Consider the following 25,752-nt stretch of genomic DNA (forward strand, 5'->3'; position numbering starts at 1 on the left):
AGTGTTTACAGTACATACATATAAGAAAACAACACTTACCAAACTATTATTATTGCAGTTGCATCTGTCTATATACTGTAATGATTGTTCTATGATTAAAACAAAAGTTAATTTCAATTTCTGCTAGGAATCACTCCCCTCTCCCTTTTCTTAAGTGCTGGATCCAGCCCTGGCTTTCATAGGAATTTAGCTGAACCCGGCAGAAGGGATGAGGGTCAGCCAAGAAGTAAACCTACCATTTTTAAACAATACGTCAAAGAAGGTCACAGGGCAAGGGAAACTTAGACCATGTACACCTGATTTAGGCCAAGCTTTGTGGAAGGGTTGAGGATAAAGCAGAAATGAAAGGATCTTATTTTGAGAATGATTACAGGTAGTCAAAAATTATGGTCACAGAAAGGCAAGAAGCGATGGCCACAGGGTAAGGTCAGCTCAAATAACGAAGAGATTAATTTTGATTAAAATCACTCAAAGGTCAAAATGACAGGGCAAGGGACAAGTTCAACTTGTGTATTCATGTGTAAACAAAATGCAAAATTTCTCATCTGATTTGGGTCAAACTTGGTTGCTGAGATAAGGATTACTTAAGAGGTTGACAGTGCTTTAAATACAAACGTATCAAAGGAAAAAGACACATGACAAGATCTGTCAAAAGCCCCAGGTTATAACAAGGAGAAAAAGGCTCGATTTAGAGAACAGTGTTAGGTCAAGATCACAGGGAGAGGTTTCACCTGATAAGAGCAACTCTTGCTATCTCCTGACGATTTTAAGAAGCCTAGGGAAGACATTGCGGACAGAACGACATAACCTTCATTAACCCTTTCAACACAAGAGGTCTGCCTTAAGATGAATTAAATCATTAGCAATAGTGTAGTGGAGGGGGTACGAATAGTGGCGTAGTCATGTCTCGATGGACGGGGGGGCAAGGTAGGGCCAAGCTGGTGTAAAGCCAAATACACCATATTAATGTGTATTTCAGTTTTTGTTTGTTTGTTTCACCGCATGTGCCTTGTTTCTCCCATATTGCTCGTATCACTTCCTTAGCGATTTATTTTGTTTATTACTCCTTACCATCATCTGTGTCAATCAAATCATTCCAATGCCACAGTTTTCAGCATGAATAGCATACAAGTTGATAATTCCCAGCCGTATCCAAAGGGAGCTTCACCGACAACAATACCAACCTCTGTCCTGCCATTTTAAGTCCTCCATGACTTTTTCCCATTATCCCCACATTAAATATTCCGAAATTTCAAATGGGAGAGGGAGAGAGGGAGTCAAGGGCCTGTCTGACTGGGGGGGAGGGGCTATTCAGGGCCTTTTCTTGATCTCACACACCTGCACTTTCTTCGTCTCACACACCTGCCTTTTCTTCATTTCACACACCTGCACTTTCTTGATTTCGCACACCTGCCTTTTCTTAATCTCACACACCTGCCTTTTCTTGACCTCACACATCTGCCTTTTCTTGATCTCACGCCTGCCTTTTCCTGATCTCACACACCTGCACTTTCTTAATATCACATAACTGCCTTTTCTTCATCTCACACCTGCCTTTCCTTGATCTCACACACACTTGCCTTTTCTTGATCTCACACCTGCCTTTTCTTCATCTCACACCTGCCTTTTCTTCATCTCACACACCTGCACTTTCTTAGTCTCACACACCTGCCTTTCCTTGATCTCACACACCTGCCTTTTCTTAATTTCACACACCTGCATTAGTCTCACACACCTGCATTTTTTACACAAGTTGATTCCTATGTTTGACTACCTCACTGTGACGGGAAAGAGATTTTGTAGTCGGTGTTGTCTACCTGTCTATCTCCATATCTATCTGTCTGTCACCAAAAGTCTTTATCCCGTAAGATGAGGCCACAAACAAATCACCTCTGTCACCCTGCCCTCTCTCTAACTCATCCACCCCATCCCTCCATGTCATCCTCGCTTTTTCCTTGCCCCTCCCCTCCACCTCATTCACTTCCTAATTTTTGTGTCCGCATCTTCACGTAATTGCTTCGGATAGCTTATTTCCACTGCTATCACTGTTGACTTATTTCCTCCCAACAGGACCCAAGTTTCATTTCCGTACGTAAGAATGGGGATCACAACACATTATGCTGGCACCAAACACATCCTAACTAGACAAGACTGTGATGCAGGCAGGGTGGCTATAAACAAGGAGAATGGACATGAATGAGCAGAGGTATGCAGGCTATCAAACAACCTAGTGAAGTAAACAGCAACAAGCCCAAGTGAGTAAGCGACAGGTGAATGAAGTTGATTTCACACACCTACACCCATTCAGTTATATATACTCCTTCATTCATCTGTGGCCTACCCGCTTGGCCTAAATCTTTCACGTCTCGCTTTGTTCGACTCTGCATATCCCTGCTTATTCATACTCATTCTTGTAGCTCGAACCTGCCTGCATTCATTTCCAGTCTCTTCTTGCTTGACCTTGTGTCTGATGCCAGCATAATAGAATGAGAAAGTTTGTAAGTTTACATCATCGACTAGAAAACCCCTCATGCTCTCCCGTCGTATCGCCAGACATAGGGACAATTTTGCGTACTTCATGTCTTATTTAGTATTCTTCTTGAAAGAGTACACGTTCCTTTTCATACCTAAGTCTAAAACATAGGTCTATGAAACTGAATGTGTAATTTACTGCCACTAAATGAATACGAGAATACACTACTGCATTGCAGAAGACCCCCTTCACATTCCGTAGCTGCGTCTAAGGCACACTACGCCAGCCGCCTCTGTTTCTAGCCGACCCTTTGCCTTTTTTATTGTCACTTTTCCAGATATAGCAATATATGACGTTATATAATACCATGACAGCTTTTATGCATATGTTCTTTAACATTAATGATGTTAAAATTCATCATACATCGAGTCTTACGACCGATTTTACGGAATGCTCCCTCGGGCACAAGCCTAATGTTACAAGCAAGCGATTACAACTGCATTCATTAATTCGTAGGGTCATGCAATAAAAATACAATTCATATACGCGCCTTTGTGTTCGAACTGACGTGCTTAAACTTTTGTGCCAATCCCGAGGCGGATCCAGGGTCACGTGACGGCTCCACGAACAGCTGAAAGTGTTGTGTTTACTTCTCGGGTAATCCAGACACCGCTGCTTGTTGTCCCTGATAACAGCATCCTTACCGTCTCCAGAGGGTTTCATCTGGAGCTGAAATAGTGTTTCCGAGGACTATAGGACCCTGGGAGAACTATAGGACTCCTGGATATAGACCATGTCGGGTGCTGGAGGCGGAGAGCGGGAGGGCAGGAGCAGCCGCCGCCCCAGCCCCCTCAGAGCGACCGTGCCCGTGCAGGTACCAGCCCACAGTACCTCCCTCACTCAAATTTCATCCCATATATACCATTTTCATCACCTATGTATCACATAGGTCCACTAGCAGGCACGCAGACAGCAACTGTGGCGTTTGAATCATCACCACCCTGTTGACACTTGACATGCTGATGTTTGACAACAAATATTGGTAATGTGAAGTGTTTGTCAGTGGAGGCAATGTAATAAAAAGTGCCCCCCAGCCTGACACCACAACCTACACACACATCCTCATCCCCTACCCATCATATACATACAGTAGCAATCACACAGCAACAGTGGCTTAGAACCATGATCAACAACATGACACTAGACAAGCTTATGTGTGACAGCAAGTATTGGTAATGTGGAGAGGTTGTCAGAAGAAGGAATGTAATAAATGGCTATCAATAATGTTAAGATTATTTGAAGTATGGGAGTCCAGGGATACACAAGCAGTCAATAACTACCTGTCACTAAGTAATCTCCACGATGAACAGTATAGTATGGAATTTTGTTTATCAAATGATTGTTGTATTGATAATTGGAGTTTGGCATTTTGAGTAGCCTATATAAACATAGGTTTTTAGCTGATGAAGTGTAGGTAGCCAGTACTTTAAACTCTGTCCCCCATTGCAAGGTGTGGATGAGCTGGTGATGTTGGATTTATAAGCTTGTTTGTCAGAATTTGATCAGCAGAGAAATAGAAACATATGTCTGGTGTGATACAACATTAGATTGCCTACTTATATGTACAGTAAATGTTTTTCTTGTAGTTTTAGGTGTGATGCTTATAGTGATGACGGGTTTAAATACATAGAACAATTTGTGTTTATGTTACTTCCAGAGCAATATTATGATTGGCTTAGGATGCTTAATTACACCTGAAGTTGCCATTGACATAAGGTACTGTAATTATGTTATTTGGCAGTGGTAAGCTATGCACTATGTAGAAATTATTACTGTATGTGGCCTGTTTTATGTGGTAGGCTGGTGTGCCCACCACCCACTCACTTGATGTGGTGCTACATTCAAAGTGGCTATACAGACTGACAAGGCAGATGGCTTTCTCTAACCCAGGAAGCCATTAAATATGCAAGGTTGATACCAAAGAGCCAGCAAATGGATGCCTGGTGGTCTAGTGGGTTTAGGTGCTTTTACCAGATGGGGCACATTTGGATTTAAATCAGAGTGCTAGCTGGGGTGTATTGTTCACAAAATGCCACACAGGGGTGAGTAATTCATCACTCACCATAAATGTCTGGACTTTGTAGCCTAGCTGTGGGCCCCTGTGCTCTTGATCTGTGAATAAAGGATAAAGCAGTAAAATAAACAATACAGTACTGTACTGTAAAGCAGAATTTCTTCTTACAAATGGAACAGACTGTAAGAATAATGCTGTGCCTTTTTATGTGTACCAGTGAGTTGACGACACTTTTTGTTCGTGGAAACCAGAGCCCGTCAATTATCACTGAGGCAGACAAGAGCTATCAACCAGCCCACCACCTCTACTACATGAAACTAGAAGGTTGCATCTGCCTATTCCAATGTGTCATTAAAATCTGCCATGTGTATGCTGCTTATGATTTGTCCATTGCGTTTTTCAGTGTCATAATACATATTTGATTTCAAAAGTGACAAAGTGCATGATGTGTGTGAACATTGCAGCAAGATTGCGTTTTTCATGGACTTACCAGCTGTCCTTTAGCACCAATGCCATTCTATAAGTATGTGTTGTATTGGTGGCGGGAGGTGCAAGCCTGGACGTCCAACAGTGATGAATATCCAAGTTGCTGGATGTGGTGAGTTTTATGGTACCGTATTGTGATGTCACTGTTCTATGCTTGATTAACTATCTACAGCAGTTTATAATGGTAGTATTTGGTGTTTTAGGTGATTGTGAACTTTATTAAATGCTGAATTTTGACTTGGGTTATATGACCATACCTCCAAGAAGGCCACCCTCAGGCTTCCCAGATTGTATTCCCATTGAGTCGTTGTTATTCCATCTTTGGATAGTGTTAAGTCACATTCCTTTGCAGTTTTAGTTAAATTGATTGCTACATTGAGTGAGGGCTACCTGTATTTGTGTGGTGATGATTTATTGACTTTTTGCTGACGCAGTACTTAGGTACAGTATATACCAGTAGGTAGCTCTTAAGGAGCCTTGATGGTTGAATGGTTATCACATTCAGCTCCCTGTCTGCAGTGCCTTGAGTCTTTATTCAAATTCAGCAGTGGCAAACATTTTTCAATGGGTGCAGGTTGTATGGCCCTTCATGTGCTAGCATAGCTATATTCTCACCCTGTCGGTTCATAATAATGACATGTGCAGATTTTGGCACAGCATAAACAGTCAGTATGGATACTCTGTTAGAAAAGCAGAGCTCTGCTTTTGACACCTTCATTATGTATAATTGTCAAGGATATTTGTGCTAAATCATGTTGATCATGCAGGTGGAAAATTTGTGCCCATTCATTCTCTTCACATGTGTAAGAAAATGAAGTCAGTTTTAGAACTTTGAAAAAATGGTCCAGGGGCTGGCTAGGGGAGCCCTCAAATTTCTGAACCCTCAGCCATTGTCGGGTTAATGAGGTTCTGCTGAGTGAATGTGAAAATTGTCTTTGACTCACGTTGACTGTGCAGTTTATAGTTATGTGAGCAAGTTACTGGGTAATCATATTGCTGTAAGACAGTGCAGTATACTGTAGCATACTGTATTGTACTGTACCTGTAAGTGTCACATCCAATTGACTTTTGCAAATGTGGGCTTGCACTGTTCAGTCTTTGCACAGTATTTTCTTGTCACCCAGTTGGTGATATTTGATACAGAGAACAACACAAATAGCCCAGTTGCTAATAAGAAGCCTACCAATGCCAGTGCTAGAAATATTTGTGTGTTCCCATATGCTTTATTATGAAAATATATGCAGTAAAATACAGATGAAGCACAATTCTCTGCCAGAAAAAAAAAAAAGGTACAGTCAGGTGTCATTATATGATTGTTCACTGTGTGGTAAATCACAATAAGGATGGACAAAAAAGACCTATTTTCAGAATAATGATGGCAAATTTTCTAGAACAGTATTTCCTGGTCAGCTGATTGAACCAAGATGGCTGCCCAGTGTCTCTTTATGCGATGGGATTACGTCAAGTGAAAACCCACTTCATAGTGATTTATTGCATAGTGAGGTCAATATAACATGAGTTCATTGGGGATAGGGAAGGGGGCCTATGACCACGTATCCTTAAAAAAAAAAGGGGGGGGACCCTTTAGTCATGCTCTTGGTGCCCTCAGTAGCACCATGCTTTCTGATATGGGTAGCATCCTTGCCAGACACAATTTACAAGTCACGAGGTTCACTATTTCACATACAAAAAGTTATCACTTCACTTAACATCGTACACTGTTCTGTTTGTTATGCATTTGCACTGCTGTTTGGCGATAGTAATGGTGTTTCAATGGCCTCATGCACAGAATGGAATGAAAGGCAGATGATCACAGCAAATGTTAACTCTGGGTGGCCATCTTGACTCAGTTAACTCACTGGAATGCTTTGTGACTATACAGGAGACACAGTTGCTGAGGCTTAAGTTTCAAGTTTACACACATACAAAAAGTCTCACTACACTTAATATTGCACACTTCACTATTTATTATGCACTTGTGCTGTTATTTGGTGATGGCAGTGTTGCTTCATTGGCCTTTCACACACAAAATGGAATGAAAGACAGGCAGTCACAGCAAATGAAAACACTGGGTGGTCATCTTGGCCCAAACAGCTGACCAGGAGGTATTATTCTAGTGAATTTGCAATCAGTTTGCTGTCATTATTCTGAAAATTGGCCTAACTTTTTATTCATCATTATAGCAGTTTATTACATACTGGTAACAAACAGATGTATAGCGAGACCAGACTGTACCAGTTGTGGTGAATTAGAAACTTGTTTTATACTTGCGTGGTCACTTGCTTCCAAAATGGATCCAAGCCTAATGTGATACGGGTTGAAATGGTAGTTTTCTCATAAGTTTGCCCAGTCGTCTCATTTTGAAATAAATGAACAGTATCATTTATTTGTTTAAAAACTTTGGTTATGGATTCTTGATAATAATTTGACATTTGTTTTATGCTGAACAATTTAGCTACCAGAGGATGGTAAGTGGTACTTCATGATCAGGCATACAGTATGAGGTCTGTTTGTTGGTTTTAATGATGGTCACAGTAAATATGCCAACTTTAATGGAATCATGATGTATTGTGCAACTTCCTTCTTACAGCTTTGCAGTAGTTCATGTAGTCATGTATTGTATTCACTTTCTCAAACTGTGTATGCATGGTTCTTGAACATGAAATTACATACGGAAACTACCTTCGTATAGCCTATGTGTTAGTCTGTCTATCTATTGCCAGACGCCTTAATCCTGTACGGGGTGGCCACAAACAAATCGCCTCCACATCGCCCTGTTCATGTATTTTTATATGATACATTACTGTATTCTCTCTCATGAACTGTTATTTATTTGGTGTGTTGTAATCTCTTTCTCAAACTGTTATGTGGTGTGTTGTAGCTGAACATTAACATTTTATTTTATGTTTCAGGCAATGCACCGAACCAGTCCTCTACGACTTAGGAACAGAATTTCTCCCGATACCGAGATAGCACCAGGACTTGATCTCAGCACCACTGCCTCTACAAGCAAAGGTCAGTAATATTGTGCTTCATATTTTGGGATAGCCACTGGTTAAAAGTTTAATTTATTCTGTGATTTACTTTGTTTTGTTGGTGTACTGGATGACAATTTCATTTATTCTTTGATAGTGTGTGCTTTATTTCATTGGTTTACTGTGTAGAGATCAAATTTGTGGATTCTATGATGATGTGCTTCATTTTCTAGGTGTACTGAATATTTTTCCTCCCACTTCTTTGACTTTAATCTTACTAGCCTGTATACAGTGCCCATCCCCACAATGTATATAGTACCTTCCATGGGGTGGCCCATCTCCCACCGCACAACCAGCCCATTATGCCCATACGTCTCCGCTGAGTCCCAAAAGGCCATAAATATCATTTGTAAAAATCCATTGCACCCTTTTGGCTGATTTTTGTGATGTATCTTACATTTATACACATGAATTGACCTTTGTTTACCTAAATTGTAGTTAGTTCTGATTTAGTTTACTTACCTCTCTTCCTATTTCTCCCATCTTTCCTGTCACTTCTTATTGCTTTTCTTTCCATTACAGGTGGCTTTACATTGAGTGACAAGCCAAATGGTTTCCTGTAAGCCAAGAAACCATTTACAACGCTGGGTGGTAACCATATAACCAAACCATACGTGCTCCCTACGTGTCAACAAGTGGGTTGGTGAAGGGTTAGTGCCCCTCCCTGTAAAACAAATAACTCAGAGTCAAATGGCCACCCCTTACGGGATTATGGCATCTGGCAATAGATAGATAGATAGAATAGATATATGAAACAAACTGGAAGACTAGATGCCTCCATTCACACATACCGGTAGCGATGAGTTGAAGATAACATGTTTTTGGCCATTGGAGCCAGCAGTCCTTTGTCTCACCAACAGATGGCACACACACCCTCATTTACAAATACAGTGGGTGTCTAAGTTTAGCATTGCTTTATTCACACCTCACAAAAGTCATAATATCGAAACTCTTGATATACCGGTAAAGTACGTTTACATGTGAATAATCTTGTTGCTTCTGATAATAGTGCCAGTGACCCCCCTTATTTGACCTATTACTCCCTTTTGTGCCCAGAGTAACTATGAATAATTTCATGTGTAATACAGAGTAATCTAAGCTAGATTTACATATATTAAAGCTCGTAATTAAGACAAAAAGATGTGTATATTTTTAAGAAAAATGTCTCTGCCATTCTCTGCACATATCACATAGTCAGTATTGTTACCTTGCCTACTGTCCTTGCCCATTACCTCGTCATTATTGCCACCCACTTGTAACTCATCTCTTGACATGGTGCATGGGTATCCCTCAGTCAGCATCTGATGAAAGATCCCTTTGAACAAAGCCTCCAGAATTTGGTCTCATATTTTGGGAGTTATCATTGCGGAACACTGAATCCTCTTGCTGATACTGGAAGGTGATGAAGGAATGGCAGCTGATGGTGTAGCTTTTCATACCTTTCATACCGTATACCTTGTGATTAATGCATGGTGTCTTGAATTTATTCTTTTCCTGTGCAGTACTTTATATCCAGCTGCAGTCTTGTTGAACTTTGTGCAGGTTTTATGCCATTTGAGATTAAAATAACTTTCAGCAACTGCTTGTTTATATATTGCAGCTTGTGCCAAGATGTTCATTAACTGACATCACAGAGCAAAGTTAGCCCAGTGGGATGGTATCATAAACATGGCTGCTGAGCAGACAAGCTTTGCATTCTGTAGGTTGTAGCATGCAGAAATTTTGCTGAAAATGGAAGAAATGTGTGCAGATATCAGGAGGAGGATATTTTCTTATAGAAGTTTTTACTGAGCTCTTGAATTGTTAGATATAATGAACTTGGGTACATATAGTATTCCTGATTTCTTCTGTCACTTCTCTTGGTACATCTTTACCTGCATCATGAGAGGCCAGGCACATGAAACAGCACAGTCTTATTTTTTTGTTTTTCGTGCTCTGCTTAGAGAAAGTTTTATATTAATCTGAACTTTTTTTTCCATGTCCCCTCAGCTCATTTAGCTGTTCAGTACAGTATTTTTTTTTTCATATATTCTTTCTGCTGACAATATATTTTACTGTAATCAACTTAGGAGGGACTTCTGAACTGGTGAGATTAAATATAGCCTTCATTAACTGCTTCTCTACAAGGGATGGGTTCTCTTAATCAAAATAATATGTCTGGTTATTGACAGCACCAAGAATAAAATGAAGGTGACATCATCAGCCGGGAGGGGTCAAGACTACACATATATATAGTAACAGTTAAACCATGCTGTGCCTGTTTGCTCACACATTTTCAAAATTTTCTTGGTGTGCTCTGTTTCTGACACTTCTGTAATACCTTTCATCACATTATTGCACACTTTTATCTATTTCATTCACTTCATAAATCTCCAAAGTCAGTATCTTTCCATTATTCTTAACCAGCATTATTCCTGTTCTTCTGAGTGCCATTGATTTTTAATATTTTCAGTACTGTTTATTATTATTCCATTGTTGAACCCCACATACTGTACTTTGTTAGGCTTACTATTTTTTTATCCATACTTCAGAAGGAATAGAGTATACAGAATATATCTTTGCATTTTGTAGATAGAGACAGTCTACTCCTTACAGCATTTGTATGTTAATTAGAAGCTCTCCAGCCTGACATTTATCCTTTGTTTTAGAGACAGAGATTGATTATTCTTGCCAGTGCATATGTGTTTACCAAAAGCTCTTCATCTTGTTATATATTTATCTGTTTACCAGAAGCTGTCCATCCTGTTCCTGCTTTTCACTTGTTTGTGTTGTCATGAAATTATCTTTACTTTGTCCAAGTAAAAGTCACCAGTACAGTCTGTTCCTTAAAACACAGTATTCAAGCCCTTCATCTTTTTTGGTACTGGAGAGGGATGCCTTCACATGGCAACACCGATATGACCGACTGGTGGAACGTGTGGTACCTACTATTTGCTTCAACATAGACTTTTCAAACTGGAGGAATTAGCTGTAACCTACATTAATACCTCCCTAGTCTGAGGTCCTCCCTAAATTGAACAATATATTGTAGTCTGGTGGTAGCAGGACTAAAATGGAATAGATTTATCCCAATAGTAGTTGTAGTAGTTGCAAACCCAGGCTCATCTGAATATGAACCCAATGAAATGCAAGCTAAAGTTTCCCTTCTCATGCAGTTCACCATCCTCCTTTCAAGGGTGGAGTAGTATTGTAGGGATGTCTCTATAAACAGGGAATTGAGGCACCCAGTTATGTTGGTGCCACCACATGAAGGTGTCCCTGTCCAGCACTGTTAACCTTATTGAAGGTATCTTATTAAGCACTAAACATACTTTCAGGCTCACTCTTTTCTGAGCAGCAACAGTTCTGTGTAGCATCTCTCCAATATAATAACGAAGATTGTTATAAGCAAGTCCAGTGCTAACTATTCATTCATTCAATTACCTTTTTATTGATAGCCTTGCCATCCCAATTGAAATTTGTGAACATTTTGTATGGGTGAATTGTCAGTTTGTACAGCACTCCAATTTTACTTTCAGGATGTTTTTGTTTCGTTGTAGGAGAAGAATGTTTTTGTTTAGTGGTAGCAGTGTCATCTCTACAGAAGTCTTCTTATATCTTTAGTAATGTTTCTACTGCACCCCACCTCTGAATTGCTGCATTATTGTTGCAGTTCTAACAAAATTGCTTGCTTGTATTTGTACAGTACTGTACTCATGAAAAGGGATGTTTAGAAGCTTCTAAGTGTTGATGATTTCTTAGTTACCTGATTAGTTCAGTAGATTCCGGTGTCAGTGGGTTCAAGACCCGTGAGATTTTATATTTATTCATTTATCACTTAGTGTTGATTGCAGAACATGAAACAGAGGCCATAGATAAATTTAGGAGGTGAAGAGGTGGAATGAATTCAAGGGGCTGAAACTGAATCTGGATAAAGTGATATCTCAGGTGGATGGTGGCACTTGGATAGTAGATGTGTGGCCATGTACTGCTGCAGGTCAAATGGATATTGGGAACAATTCAGTCTTATGTAATGTTTGCTACAAAGTGGGTACATAGAGGTGCATTGGTGTAAGAGGTAGGAGTAATGGGTTTGTAAGAGGTGCATTGGTGTTAGAGGAAGGCAAAGTGGATAAATAAGAGGTGCATCGGTGTTAGAGGAAGGCAGAATGGGTATGTTAAGTGATGCATTGGTTTTAGAGGAGGCAAAATGGGTACACAAGAGATGCATTGGTATTAGAGGTAAGCTTAAGATGTGGTCAGCTTTTGAGTGCATTGTGTGTAGAGTTGAACAAGGAGAAAGGGCTGGATGTGTCAGGATAGACTTGATTGAAATGTCTTTGAAGTGTAGAGTAATTGTTTCTAGGTGGTTACTGATCTCTTCTGAGGGGGGAGTTGAATTTAACTCCTTTGCAAGCATTCAGAGTGGATGGAGGAAGATTAGGGAACTTTTACTTTTCCTAACAGAGAGGGAACCTTTCATTGATGCTAAGGGAAATTGTATGCTGCATATGTGAGAAATGTAATGTTTTTTGACAGTGAAACTTTGGCATTACAGGGGAAGACATGTCTAGGTTGGGATATCCAGCGATAAAGATGGCCAGATGTGTGTGTTGTGGTTCCCTGCATGAAAGAGCTGCACATGACAGAATTGGGAATGAGCAGCTGAGAGGTTGGCCAAGAAGTGGTGGTGATTGTGATGTAATGCATAGGAGGATACTGGAGTGGTATGGACATATGGAGCAGAATGGAGGAAGAAAATTGGGGGAAAAGATCTGTTAATGTGAATGCAGAGGGAAGAACAGGAAGACCTAAGGAGACTTGGAATGTGGTCCTACAAATTACCTAGGGATGAAGTAAATGAATACAGATGCTGCCAGAGATCATGTAGCATAGAGAGTCACTATCAGGTTGTTGTTGTAGCTCCAGGTTCATGTGGATGTGAACCCAGTAGACTACAGGCTGTAGTTGTCCTTCTCCTACAGTCCACCATTCTCCTTTGGAGGGAATAGGGAGGGAGTTGAGGGATGAATAGACAGCAGAGTTGCTTGTTTATATCAGTGCCACTGTGTGAAAGTGTTCTTCTCCAGCACGTGGTATCAGGTGACAAGTGTAATTGCAGACATGTACACCTTCAAATATTTCCTGGTATGGTCAGTATTGTCAGTTGACTCTGTCAAGTGTGAACCCCACATTAATCGTCTCGTTTTTCGGGCCATGACTTATGAGAGTGAGGGCAACTTTTTTCCCTGTGAGCACTGGGAAAAAAGAAGTTGCTAAGGGAGAATACTCCTACATTCCTAACCTCCCACTACCATCACTCCTTAACCCATCTAATAAGATGATGTCTGTTTCACCTGATTTCATACACGCAGATGATTTTGCACTGCTTATGAACGTTTTAAGGAACTGGAGGAGTTTGACTTAAGCTTCATTAACTTGTTAATTACAAGAGGTCTCCATTGAGCTACATAAATCATTTGGAAGTAGAATAGTTGTAAAAATTGACTTTACCATTCTTTAAAGGTAAAACATATTCACATAAATGAGTACCAACCAGACAACCATCAACCCACAAATGACTACCACATGAACTTACTCTCATCATTTTATGGTCACAAACCTTCTCTCAGAAGGACTATTTTTCTGACATTATGTAAGCTTATGACATACTGTAAAAAAAAAAAAAAAAAATTGTGGTCAGTGGTTTTTGGAAAGTGATGCTCTTGCACCCACACTTATCTATGGAAAATGTAGTTGAGCCTCCATGTTCATGTTACTTTGGTACTGTGCATTGTGTGTGAATCATGATGTTGGACTTTGAAATTCAGGCTTGTGGCCTTTGGTTCCTTCTTCCTTACATTAAAAAAACAAAAAAGGGTGGAAAGAGAATTTTGGAGAAAGTCTTGATTTACCCTGCAGCTCCCATTAACTCTCTACCCTATTATAACTTGACATTTAGAGACTATTAGCCTTTTTACCATTTGTAGGCTCTCACGCAGTGGTAGGTCCCTTCGTGTCATGATCTTGAGGCCTATCTCTACTCCATTCCCTTGCCCAGAGGTCTCCATACAGGACCTCACTCCATATCTTCGTTGGTCTGTATCTGGACACATATCCCTCTGCATTCACACATTAAGTGCATGATTTTTTATATTAACAAGTTGGCTAATTAAGGGACCATGTATAGGTAAGAGCTTTTATTTTCGTAAGTGTAACCTTACCCCTAAATATTGCTTTAACTAATAATAGCCCTAATAATGTGCCAACTGTATGAGAATTTAGCAGTCAGTGTTAACCAATTAATTTCTTTCTCATTGCAGGTAAGCTGAAGGTGTCATGTGTTGAGAGGTAAGCAAGTTGTTCAGGCAGTGAGGATGGTGGGAGGTGTTGGTGGTGTGGTGTTGTGTGAGGGGATTGCTGGTTGTGATTTGTAGGTGACAGAGGGGAAAAATTGTTTATGGTTTTTATGGTTGGAAAAAGAGGTCGAGATGATGATGATGGCGATAAGAATGATGATGATGATGATGATGATTTTTTTTAGGTAGTGGGGTAGTTGGCATTTGTCATGTGGGATGCTGTGGTTCGTAAGTGGTAGAGTGTGGGATGACTGGGGGTGCGTTGGGGTGGTGGGGCTGTGTGATTTGAGGTGGTGGTGGGTTGTGGTGTTGAGTGGGGTTGTGAGTGTGTGTGGATGTGTGTGTGAGTGGGTGGTTGAGTGTGAATGAGGATATGTGTGGAGAGAGAGAGAGAGAGTAAGAGAGAGAAGGTGGGTGGAGGAGAGTAAGAAGGAGAGAAGGGGAGGACAGAGGAAGAGGTAGGAAGGGGGGGTTTTGAGAGAGGTTGGTGGGGCAGCTGGAGGGGGGAGAGGGAGGGGAAAGAGATGGGAGTGGGGGAGGGATGGAGGGAGGGAAAAAGCGGTAGTAGCGACGGCGCAGAGAGAGAAAGAGAGAGAGAGAGAACTGGAAAAGGAGAGAGAATCAAGAGGGAAGGAAGATAAGCAGGAAACAGTTGAAGGAAACTTGGTAGGAAGGGGATGGGGGCTCGAGGGAAGTAGGGAGGAAAGGGGAGGGGTGGAGAGAAATAAGGAAGATAGGGAAGGGGTGGAGAGAAATAAGGAAGATAGGGAAGGGGTGGATGAAGGTAGGAAAGGGAAGGAGTGGAGAGAGAGGAGGAGGAAAGGGAGGTGATGGAGGGAGATGAGGAAAGGGAAGGGGTGGATGAAGATAGGAAAGGGAAGGGGTGGAGGAAGATAGGGAGGATAAGGAAGGGGTGGAGGGAGATAGGGAGAAAAGGGGAGATGTGGAGGAATATAGGGAGGAAAGGGGAGGGATGGAGGGAAATAGGGAGGATAAGGAAGGAGTGGAGGGAGATAGGGAGGAAAGGGACTGGGTGGAGGGAGATAAGGAGGAAAGGGAAGAGGTGGAGGAAGGTAGGGAGGAAAGAGATGTGGGGGCAGATAGGGAGGAACAAGAAGAGATGAAGGAAGGATGAGGAAGTTAGGCAAAAAAAGGAAGAGGAATGAATAGGGGAAGATGGATACGGGAAGGATAGATGGGAGAGGGAGGAAGTGACAGCAGGGGTGAGTGTGAGGGGAGAGAGAGAGAGAGAGAGGAATAAAGAATGTATGAGTGAAGGGAATAGCGAATGAATGGGTGAGGGAAATAATGAATGGGTGAAAGGGATAGAGAATGGATGAGGTAGTGAAGAGTATGGAGAATGAATGAGTGAATGGAATAATGAATAAATGAGTTAGATTTAAGAGAGAAGAGAGAGTAAATGAAGGATAATAAAAGGCTAATATGAGTAATTGAGAGGAAAAAGGAAAGAAGGAGAGACAGAAAGATTGGAGAATAGGGAATGAGAGGCTGAATAAGTGAGGGAGGTGTGAAAGAGAAGAGAATGAGAGAAGAGAGGAGGATAGAGGTAGAGGGTGAATAAAAAGGAAAATGAGGCAGTAAGGGAGAGGAATTGAAAGTGAATGAGGTAGAGGAGAAGGGCTAGATGAATGAGAGGAGAGAATGAATGAGTGAGGATGAAGACATGAGGGTAGAATGATGTAATGAGCAGGGAATAAGAGTGAGCAAAAGAATGAAGGAGTAAGAGTGAATTTTGAAAAGAAGGGGCATGAAGGTAGAATGACTTAATGAGAAGGGAGTGATAGACTGGATGAGCGGAAGGATCTGAGAGAATGAATAAAGGAGGGGAGATAGAACTAGCGTGAGGGGAGAAGAGAATGAGTGAGAGGAGGAGAGATAGAAAGAAGAGGATGAAAGTGAAGAGGAGAGAGAAGAGTGAGTGAGTGGGCTTGAATGAATGAGGGGGATGAGGAGAGAAACAGTGAGAGAGGGTAAGTCTAGAGTATGTTAGAGAGCTGTAGAATGAATGAGAGGAGGAGAAAATGACTTGAATGAAGAATGATAAAATTGAAAGTGAATGAGAAGGAGGAGGAGGTAATGAGTAAGAGAGAAGAATGAATGATGGTCTGATGGGAGTAGAGAATGAATGAGTGAGTGAGAAGAGCGAGGGAAGGAGGCTAGAATGAGTGAAACGAGTAGAAAGGGGAAATTGGGTGAGAGAGAGAGAGAGAGGTTAGAGAATGAATGTGTGAGATGAGGCTTGGTGGATGCGTGAGTGAGTGAGGAGTGAGAGAGAAGAATGAATGAGCGAGTGAGTGGAGATGAACGGATGAGTGTGTGAGGAGACGAGACTTGCTGAATGAGTGAGGAGTGAGAGAAGAATGAGTGAGTGAGTGAGTGATGATTGAGGAGGAAGAGGAGAGATTGAGGGAATGGAGGGGAACGAAATGAATTACCCAAGAGAGAATCAGTTAATGAGGGAGTAAGGTGAGGGGAGAATGAGTGATTGAGTGAGAGAGGGGGGGGGGCTGGGATGAGAGAGAGAGAGAGAGAGAGAGAAAGGGGGGTCACAAGGGGGGAACGTAGTAAGCCAAGAGTACAACATTCATACTCGCCTGCTACGCTATTGATCGCCCCCTTCCTCCTTGCGGGGGGTAGGGGGATGTGGGGGGTGAGAGAGAGAGAGAGAAGGGAGAGAGAGAGAGAGAGAGAGGGAGGAGCGAAGAGAGAGGGAGGTGAGAGGAGGAAAGTAGGGAACGAGATGATGGTCTCAGGAAGGAAGTGAATGATGGAAGGAAGGATCGTAGGAAGGTGAAAGAGAGAGAGAGAGAGAAGAAGGGAAGAAAGGAAGGAAGAGAGGAAGATGTGTAGGAAGAGGAAGGGAGGGAAGAAAGAGGGGAATGGATAGGAAGAGAGGGAGGGAGGAAGGTAAAAAGAAGAAAAGGAGGAGGATAGGTATGAAGAGGAAGGGACGGAGAGAGAGAGGGGTTGAAAGAGGAAAGGAGGGAGGAGGATGGGTGAGAAGAGGAAGAGAAGGAGGGAGATAGGTTGGAAAAAGAAGAGGGGAAGGAGGATAGAAAGTGAAGGGAAGGAAGTAAGAAGGATGAGAAGTGAAAGAGAAGGATGGTAAATAATTTAAGAATAGATGGAAGGAAGAACGAAGATAGGAAGATGGGTGACGTAAAGGAGGAAGATATATAAGAGGAGGAAGGGAGGGAGGAAGATAAATGGGAAGAGGAAGAGTAGGAGGAAGATAAAAGGGAAGAAGAAGAGCGAGAGAGAGAGAGTGAGAGAGAGGAAGAATGATAGACGAGGTGGATGAAAATGAATGTTTAAGGAACGAAAACAAACGAGAGAGAGAGAGAGAAAGAGAGTCTGAGGACGTAGAGAGAAGGAAGAGGAGAGAGAGAGAGAGAGAGAGAGTTTCTTCTGTTTTTACTGCCTTAACTCTCTCTGATCCATCCCTTTGCCCCTGCGTTTCTGACATGGATGAGAGAGAGAGAGAGCAGTAGTAGTAGTAGTAGTAGGCTAGTAGTAGTAGTAGTGAGAGTTAGGCTACATGATGCACCACACATTACAAATTTATCTCGTGTGTGTGTGTGTGTGTGTGTGTGTGTGTGTGTGTGTGTGTGTGTGTGTAAAAGAGAGAGAGAGAGAGAGAGAGAGGATGTGAGTCTGACGATGAGGTTGTGTAAGGGAGGAGAGTGTGAGATAAAAGTGTGTAATAGAGAGTGAGGGTGTGAGACAGGGTGAGGGTGTGTGACAGGGTGATTGTGTGGAATAGGGTGAGGGTGTGTGACAGGGTGAGGGTGTGTGACAGGGTGAGGGTGTGTGACAGGGTGAGGGTGTGAGACAGGGTGAGGGTGTGTGACAGGGTGAGGGTGTGAGACAGGGTGAGGGTGTGTGACAGGGTGAGGGTGTGAGACAGGGTGAGGGTGTGTTACAGGGTGATTGTGTGGAATAGGGTGAGGGTGTGTGACAGGGTGATTGTGTAGAATAGGGTGAGGGTGTGTGACAGGGTGATTGTGTGGAATAGGGTGAGGGTGTGTGACAGGGTGAGGGTGTGGAATAGGGTGAGGGTGTGTGACGGTGAGGGTGTGAGACAGGGTGAGGGTGTGTGACAGGGTGAGGGTGTGAGACAGGGTGAGGGTGTGTGACGGTGATTGTGTGGAATAGGGTGAGGGTGTGTGACAGGGTGAGGGTGTGAGAAACAGAGTTAGGGTGTGTGAGTTAGAGGGTGAGGTGTTTGACAGGGAACGAGGAAGTGTAAGAGAGAGGATGAGGTTGTGTGTGAAAGACAGGTTGAGGGTGTGTGAGAGAGATGGATTCGCCCTGTGTGTGTGTGTGTGTGTGTGTGTGTGGGAGAGGAGGGATAGTGAGTGAGAAAAGGGGGTTGGGGTAGTGAGAGAAATAGGTAGGTGGGGCTATGAGAGAGAGAGAGAGAGAGAGGGTAGTGAGGGAGAGAGGGAGAGGGGCCGGTGTGTCAATGAGAGGATAGGATTGGGGGAAGGGGGGGTGAGCATGCGCACTGGCCACGCTTCTACGCTAAGCTGTACACGCTACCCCCCCTCCCCCCTTCCCTCTCTCTCTCCGTCTCTCTCTCCCCTCAGCCTCTCCCCCACCGCACCCCTCCCCCTCCCTTCTTTCACCCTACCCCCTCCCCTCCCTACCTTCCTCCCTTCTCCCTCTTCCTCTTCCTCTTTCCTCCATTTCTCTGTCCTTACCTCCCTTGCCCCGTCTCCACCATCCCTCCTTCCTCTTTCTCCCCTCCCTTTCTCTTTCTCCCCTCCCTTTCTCTTTCTCCCTTCCTTTTCTCTCCTTACCCTCCTTCCTCTCACTCTCCGTCTTCCTCCCTCCCTCCCCCTCTCATTCTTCCCTCAGATCTCATGAGAAGGTGAGGGAAGGAGGCGTGGTCGAGGTGAGGAGGAGAGTGGTGTGTGGAATGAAGGTGGAGAATGAATGTGGAATGCTGAGAGAGAGAGAGAGAGAGAGAGAGAGAGAGAGAGAGAGAGAGAGAGAGAGAGTGGAGAGGAGTGATCTTGTGGAATGTGGAAGGGGTGAGGTTTGGAGGAGAGGTGTTTGTGCATGATTGTGGGCGGGTGGAGGGAGAGAGGGAAGAGGAAGGAAAAATGCAGAGGAGCAGGAGGGAAAGAGGAGAGAAGGGAGGGATGGAGGGAGAGAAGGAAGAGGAGGATGGAAAGAAGGAAGAGGTGGGACAGAAAGGGGGAGGGAAGGAGAAAGAAAAGAGGAGGAGGATTGTTGACGAAGGGAGTAGAGGCACAAAGAGAGAAATGGAGGGAGAGAAGGAGGGATAGCAGACGATGGAGGAAGAGAGAAATGGAGGGAGAGAAGGAGGGATAACAGAAGATGGAGGAAGAGGGAAATGGAGGGAGAGAAGGAAGGATAGCAGAAGAGGAGGGAGAAGATGGAGGAAGAGAGGGGAGAAGAGGAAGGAGGGTTGTGAGAGGGAAGAGGAAGAGAGGGGATGAAGAACGTCGAGGTCCAAAGAGAGAGAGAGAGGAGGAGGGGGAGGGATGGAGGAAGAGAAGGGAGAGAGGGAGGAGGAGGAGGAGGAGGAGGGATGGCGAAGGAGGTGGAGACCCAAACCAAAGGGTGTGAGGGATGGAGGGAGGAGAACAGGGAGGGAAGGAATGAGGAAGAAGGCAGTGCAGAGAGAGGGGAGGGGGGAGGGGGAAGACCGAGGGTTAGGTAGAAGGGGAGGGGAAAACAGGAAGGAGGGGAGAGGGAAGACGAAAGGGAGAGTCAGTGAGAGAAAGGAGGAAGGGAGAGGGGAGGGGGAGTGAGGTAGAGGTAGGGAGGAGGGGGTTAGGTGGATTGAGTGAAAGAGAGGGGAGAGAGAGAGAGAGAGAGAAGGGTGAGTGAGCTAGGGGATTGAGGCGGGGGAGGGAGAGGGGAGAGAAGGTAGGGAGGGCGAGAGAGAGAGAGTGAGGGGTAAGGAGGGAGGGAGAGAGAGGGGTAGGGGGGATAGTGGTAGGGTGAGCGAGGGAGTAGAGGGAGTGAGCGTTGGTAGTATAGTAGTAACCGGGCGGGAGTGGTAGTGGCGGAGGCAGCTCACCGAAGCTCCTCCACCACTCCTCCTCACCACCACCACCACCACAGTCACCACCACAACTCATCACTATCCCCACCATAGATATCAGGAGGATCCATCACCACATTTTGTCATCACTGCATCTGCCATAACAATCTCCACCACTTTCTGCAAATATCACCACCACCACCACCACCACCACCACCACAAATCATCTCCACCATAAGTAGCAGTGTTCCATTCATCACTAAGTGCTATCAGTGTCTTTTTTCATCATCACAACTGCTATATATAATACTAACACATTCGCTAAAATCACCACTGTTGCATTCACCACCATCACCGCCACGATACCTACCAGAAGTCATTTTTTAGTGACCATCAGCGCTATTCATCACACAACACGACAATTACCATACTGTATTTGTTACTTACCAGTCACTGTAATCACCACAAATCACCACACTTTCACCGTAGCTTTCAGTGGTCATCGTGAACGCAATTGATATTTGCAGTCTTTGCTTGGTGTATATTTTCATCACATACATCACTCCTGACTTCATCACTACCACCATTTCGTGGCTGCACTCACCACACGTCTACCTCATCACCAGTCACCATAACTGACCTCTCGTTGCCTCCCAATATACTGCTGTCATCACTTATACCTCTTATACCTCACCATACAAGTCCAGATCATCACTAGCACTCATCACACCTCCACAGTTGTATAAATATCCCTTGTTACCTCCACTTTGCTAATTGAATTTCATCACACATACATCACTATACCACCATCATCAACCTTCATCACTCATACCTCACCATACCAGTCCAGATCATCACCATAATCACCACTGCAGCCAGTATTTTAAGTCACCACAAATTTCCATCCTCACCACTTAAATATACCATCCACCTGAGCCATCATCACAACTACCAGCAATACGTCGACTACCACAACTACCACAACAACTACCACCACAGAAAGAGCATTGCAGGATCCATAAACAGGTAAGGTAAATTAAAGTTAAGTTAGGTTTAATTAGGTAAGGATGAGGTAGGCAAGGCAAGGTATGTGTGGGGTAGGTTGGGGTGTAGGTTAGGGTTCGGCTGGGTTGGGTTAGTGTTGGGGCTAGATTAGTTTGTGGTTGTGTTGGGTTGGGGTTGGGGTGGGTTAGGTGAGGACTTGGGTTAGGGTAGGGTTGGGAGGGTTGAGGTCGGTTAGGTTAGGGTTGGGTTGAGTTGGGCTAGGGTTCGGTTAGGCAAGGTTAGGGATGGGATGGATTAGGCTAGGTTAAGGGAGGTATGGGGTGGATTAAGTGTAGGTTAGGATTGGTAAGATTGGATTATAATTAGTGAGGACTGGTTAGGGTAGACCAGGTTCGCTTTGGCAAAAAAAAAAAAAGTTGAGTGAGATGAGTTGGGGAATCATTGAGAAGGTGAAGGTGGAGTGAGATGAGGTGATGTTCAGGGAGATGAGGTGGAGGTTGAGTGAGATGAGATGGAGGTTGAGTGAGATGAGATGGAGGTTGAGTGAGATGAGATGGAGGTTGAGTGAGATCAGATGGAGGTTGAGTAAGGTGAGGTGAAGATTGAGATCAAATGGAGGTTGAGTGAGATGAGGTTGAGGTTGAGGGAGATTGTGTAACGTTTGGTTGGTCGAACAAGGTCAGTTAGGTAGATTGAGGTTAGATTGGAATTAAAGTTGATTGAATAGGGTTAAACAGAGGGTTTGGGAGGCTGAGTTAGGTCACTATAGGTTAAGTAAGGTTAGATTAGGGTTAAGATTGGTGGAGGTTAAATTAGAGTATGACACAGTATACTTGACATATGAGGTGCAAAGTGTGTGGTGTTAAGAAGTGTGTAATGTGTAGTAGAGTATGACAGTATGCTAGATCATTTAGTGTGATGTGATTTACCGAGCAAGGGAGATTGTCATGAGTATGCTAGACCAGGTATGTGCAAGATCAGGATATATGATTAAGGAAGCTGTGAAGTTAATTTAAAATATAACACAGTATGCTAGAGGTGTGTAATATGTGGTTAGGTGTGGAGTAAAGTATGTAGCATCAAGAAAAGTTATAAAAGGTTTGTGTAATGTATGACAGTATGCTATACGTGTAAGTAGTAAAGTGTGTAGTAAGGTATGTAGTCGAGTGTTTAGCAGAGTATGTAGTGAGGTGTGTAGTAGAATGTGCAATAATGTGTGTAGTATTTAACATATGCCAAGTCGGGGAAGGAATGTGAGTGTGTCCGGGTGTTCTGGGTGAGGTTTGCCAGGGAATGTTAGTCTTGAGGTGTGCTTGGACCTGGGTGTTGGCATATTTTGTGTGTGTATATTTGCTGAGAGTTGGCACATTTTCTAACCTACTGTATGTGTGTTGCTGTGTTTTTGAGCGGCGGTTTTTTATGTGTGTTGCTGTGTGCTTGGACCAGTGTGTTGGCATGTCTAGTGTGTGTATTTTTGCTGAGAGTTGGCATATGCTCTTACCCCATAGTATGTGCTTTGTGTGTGTTTGTAGTTTTTGCTTTGTGTGTGTGTGTGTGTGTGTGTGTGTGTGTGTGTGTGTGTGTGTGTGTGTGTGTGTGTGTACTAGTGTTAGTTTTGGGAAAATATTGGTGTTTTGAATTGTGTGTGTTTTTTTTTCCTCAGTGCTGTCTGGTGTTTGAGACGTTGGTATGTATGGTAGTGTATGCTAGAAAGTTACGTTTTTTCTTGTGTTGGTTTATGAGTATGTTGGCGTGTTGGTATGCGCTGATATATGGTCTAGGTCATTAGTTGTGTTAATCCCTTTACTACGGGAGGGTTGACTAGTGTGTTAGAATGTGTAAGCCCATGGTCCTCTGTGATGTGGTGGGAGGGTGCGTTGGGTTGCGGTAGATAGGGTGCGTTGGTGTGTTTTGGTGTGGTAGAGGAAGAGTAGCAGGGTGTGTGTGGTGGTGTGTGGTAGGTGGGGTTAGGGTGTGGTATGTGGAGTGTGGTGGTGTGTAGCAGGGAGGGTTAGGGTGTTGTAGGAAGGGTTAGGGTGTGGTAGGGAGGGTGTGTTGGTGTGGTAGGTAGGGTGCGTTGGGGTGTGTCTACGGTGTTTGGGGTCCACACAGTCCTTGACCTTTTGCTGCATTGCCCCCTGGGGAGGATTCAGCCCGCACAGCTCAGCAGAGTATAGCACAGCAGATATAGAACACACACACACACACACAGCACAGCACATCACTTCGCATGAACATTGGCTATCATAGTGAGTGTGAGGACCAGCACAGATTACAGGATTTGAGCCTGACAGATTTACGTGCTGCAAAGATATAAAGCAGAACACAGCACAGCACAGCATGGAACAGTATAGAGAACAGCAGACAGTGTGGGACAGTGTATACAACAGCACAGTATATGGGAGAGATGGGACTGGCATATATTGAAGGGTATAGCAGCATATGGTTATACTGCCACGTATACAGTACTTTCGCCAGATGGTTACCTCGTTATATAGGATAGTCATAGGCGAAACTTTACACACACACACACACACACACACACACACACACACACACACACACACACACACACACACACACACACACACACACACACACACACACACACATTCTGGGTTTTCCTGTACACTTGCATTGTCTTTCATTTCTTATTCTGCGCATCACTCAGTCTCTGTCTGGCTCCCCCCTCCTCTCTCTCTCTCTGACACACACACACACACACACACACACACACACACACACACACACACACACAAGAATGATCAGTTTTTTCCCTTTCAAGCTGATGACCTCTTTGCATATTCTTACCACCTCCAGACAAATTTATGTATTGATTGATTGATTGATTTTTTAACCCCACCAGCTTCAAAATTATCTCTTAAGCTTATTTTTCCTTTTATTTTGTAAGATCTGTTTTCTTGTTATCTTCTTACGATTTTTTTTCCATCTTAAGGCTCATTGAAAGGCGTGATTGAAAGGAGTTGTTGAAGACCCGAAAGTAAGGGAGAGTTGATCAGGAAGGAAGTGTGGTTGATGGATGAATTGATGTGAGGAGAGGAGGAAGAGGAAGAGAGTAGGGTTGCGTGGAGAGAAGTAAGAAGAGGAAAGGAGGGGAGGGGAGGAGGAAAGAGAGAGGAGAAAGTAGAGGTGAGGAGAGGAGGAGGCAAGGGTGGAGTGAGTAGAAAGGAGAGGAGAGGGGGAGGTGAAGGGTTGACAGAGAAGAGTAAGGGAGAAGAGAGGAGAGATGAGGTGGAGGGAAAAGTGGAGAGAGAAGAGGAGAGGAGGAGGGAAGGGTGGAGAGAGTAGAAGAGAGGTGTGGTAATATTGGATTGTTGGAGTGGGAGGAAGAGGAGGAGGAGGCGGTGTGTGTGTGTGTGTGTGTGTGTGTGAGAGAGAGAGAGAGAGAGAGGGGGGGGGGAATTATAAAGGTACAGGTGAATTTTGGTAATAGCGTTTGTGATCTGATATTTGGAATGAATCGCATTTTAGAGGGTGTTACGTATGGTGTTGTGTTAGACCGTTGAAAATGGTGATGTGTGTGGTGATGATAGTGACTGAATAGAAGTGCTTGTGTGATGAGTGTGGTGATGGTGAGGATGGCTCTGACTGTGGTGAGTGTGGTGGTGATGAGTGGTGGTAGTAGTAGAGTAGTAGTGGTCACAGTAGCAGTAGTGGATTAGCAGTAGAAGAGTATTAGTATTAGGGAAGTAGTAGTAGCAGTAGTAGAGTAATAGTAGTAGTAGTAGTAGAGTAGTTGTAGCAGCAGCAGTAGTAGTAGTAGCTTGATAAGACGATACAAAAACATTATTATATTACAACACATAATTGCAGGTCTTAAAAAATTGAAAGCCCCTTTTTTTCCTAATCCTCCATCCATTAAATATTTTTGGTAAACTGATTCACTCTTTATAATTGCAGGATAAACACAGTCATTAACATATGCTTTATAAGTGGTTTATTTCCTTCATTATTTATATTTATTATTAATATGGGGTACAGTTAGTGCCTTGGAAGTATTTGTGGATTTATTATTATTATTATTATTATTATTATTGTTGTTGTTCTTGTGGTGATGGTAGAGGTTGTGGTGATGATATTGGTGGTTGTGCTGGTTAGGGTGATGATGATGATGGTAGTGGTAGTGGTGATATTGATGATGGTAGTGGTTGTGGTGATATTGATGATGGTAGTGGTTGTGGTGATATTGATGATGGTAGTGGTTGTGGTGATATTGATGATGGTAGTGGTTGTGGTGATATTGATGATGGTAGTGGTTGTGGTGATGATGATGGTAGTGG

General features: G+C 43.3%; 1 protein-coding gene across 2 annotated transcripts in view; it reads left to right on the top strand.

Annotated features, from left to right (window-relative positions):
* The first annotated feature begins 3,200 nt into the window (after positions 1–3,200).
* Positions 3,201–25,752, top strand: part of LOC145391956 (protein FAM117B-like) — a 69,734-nt gene continuing 47,182 nt past the window's right edge. Inside the window, exons 1-2 of one of the 2 annotated variants that reach the window (XM_080266452.1) lie at positions 3,201–3,347; positions 7,946–8,048. In XM_080266452.1, coding sequence (XP_080122578.1) covers positions 3,267–3,347; positions 7,946–8,048 — 184 coding nt within the window. In that variant the 5' untranslated portion in view covers positions 3,201–3,266. Of the gene's footprint in view, positions 3,348–7,945; positions 8,049–21,290; positions 21,473–25,752 lie in introns of those variants that run through there. The other variant, XM_080266453.1, reaches the window with a different exon arrangement.

The sequence above is a fragment of the Coenobita brevimanus genome, chromosome 20 (assembly GCF_032717465.1).
Source record: "Coenobita brevimanus isolate Jiangsu-jjx chromosome 20, ASM3271746v2, whole genome shotgun sequence".
In the NCBI taxonomy this organism is placed as follows: Eukaryota; Metazoa; Arthropoda; class Malacostraca; order Decapoda; family Coenobitidae; genus Coenobita; species Coenobita brevimanus.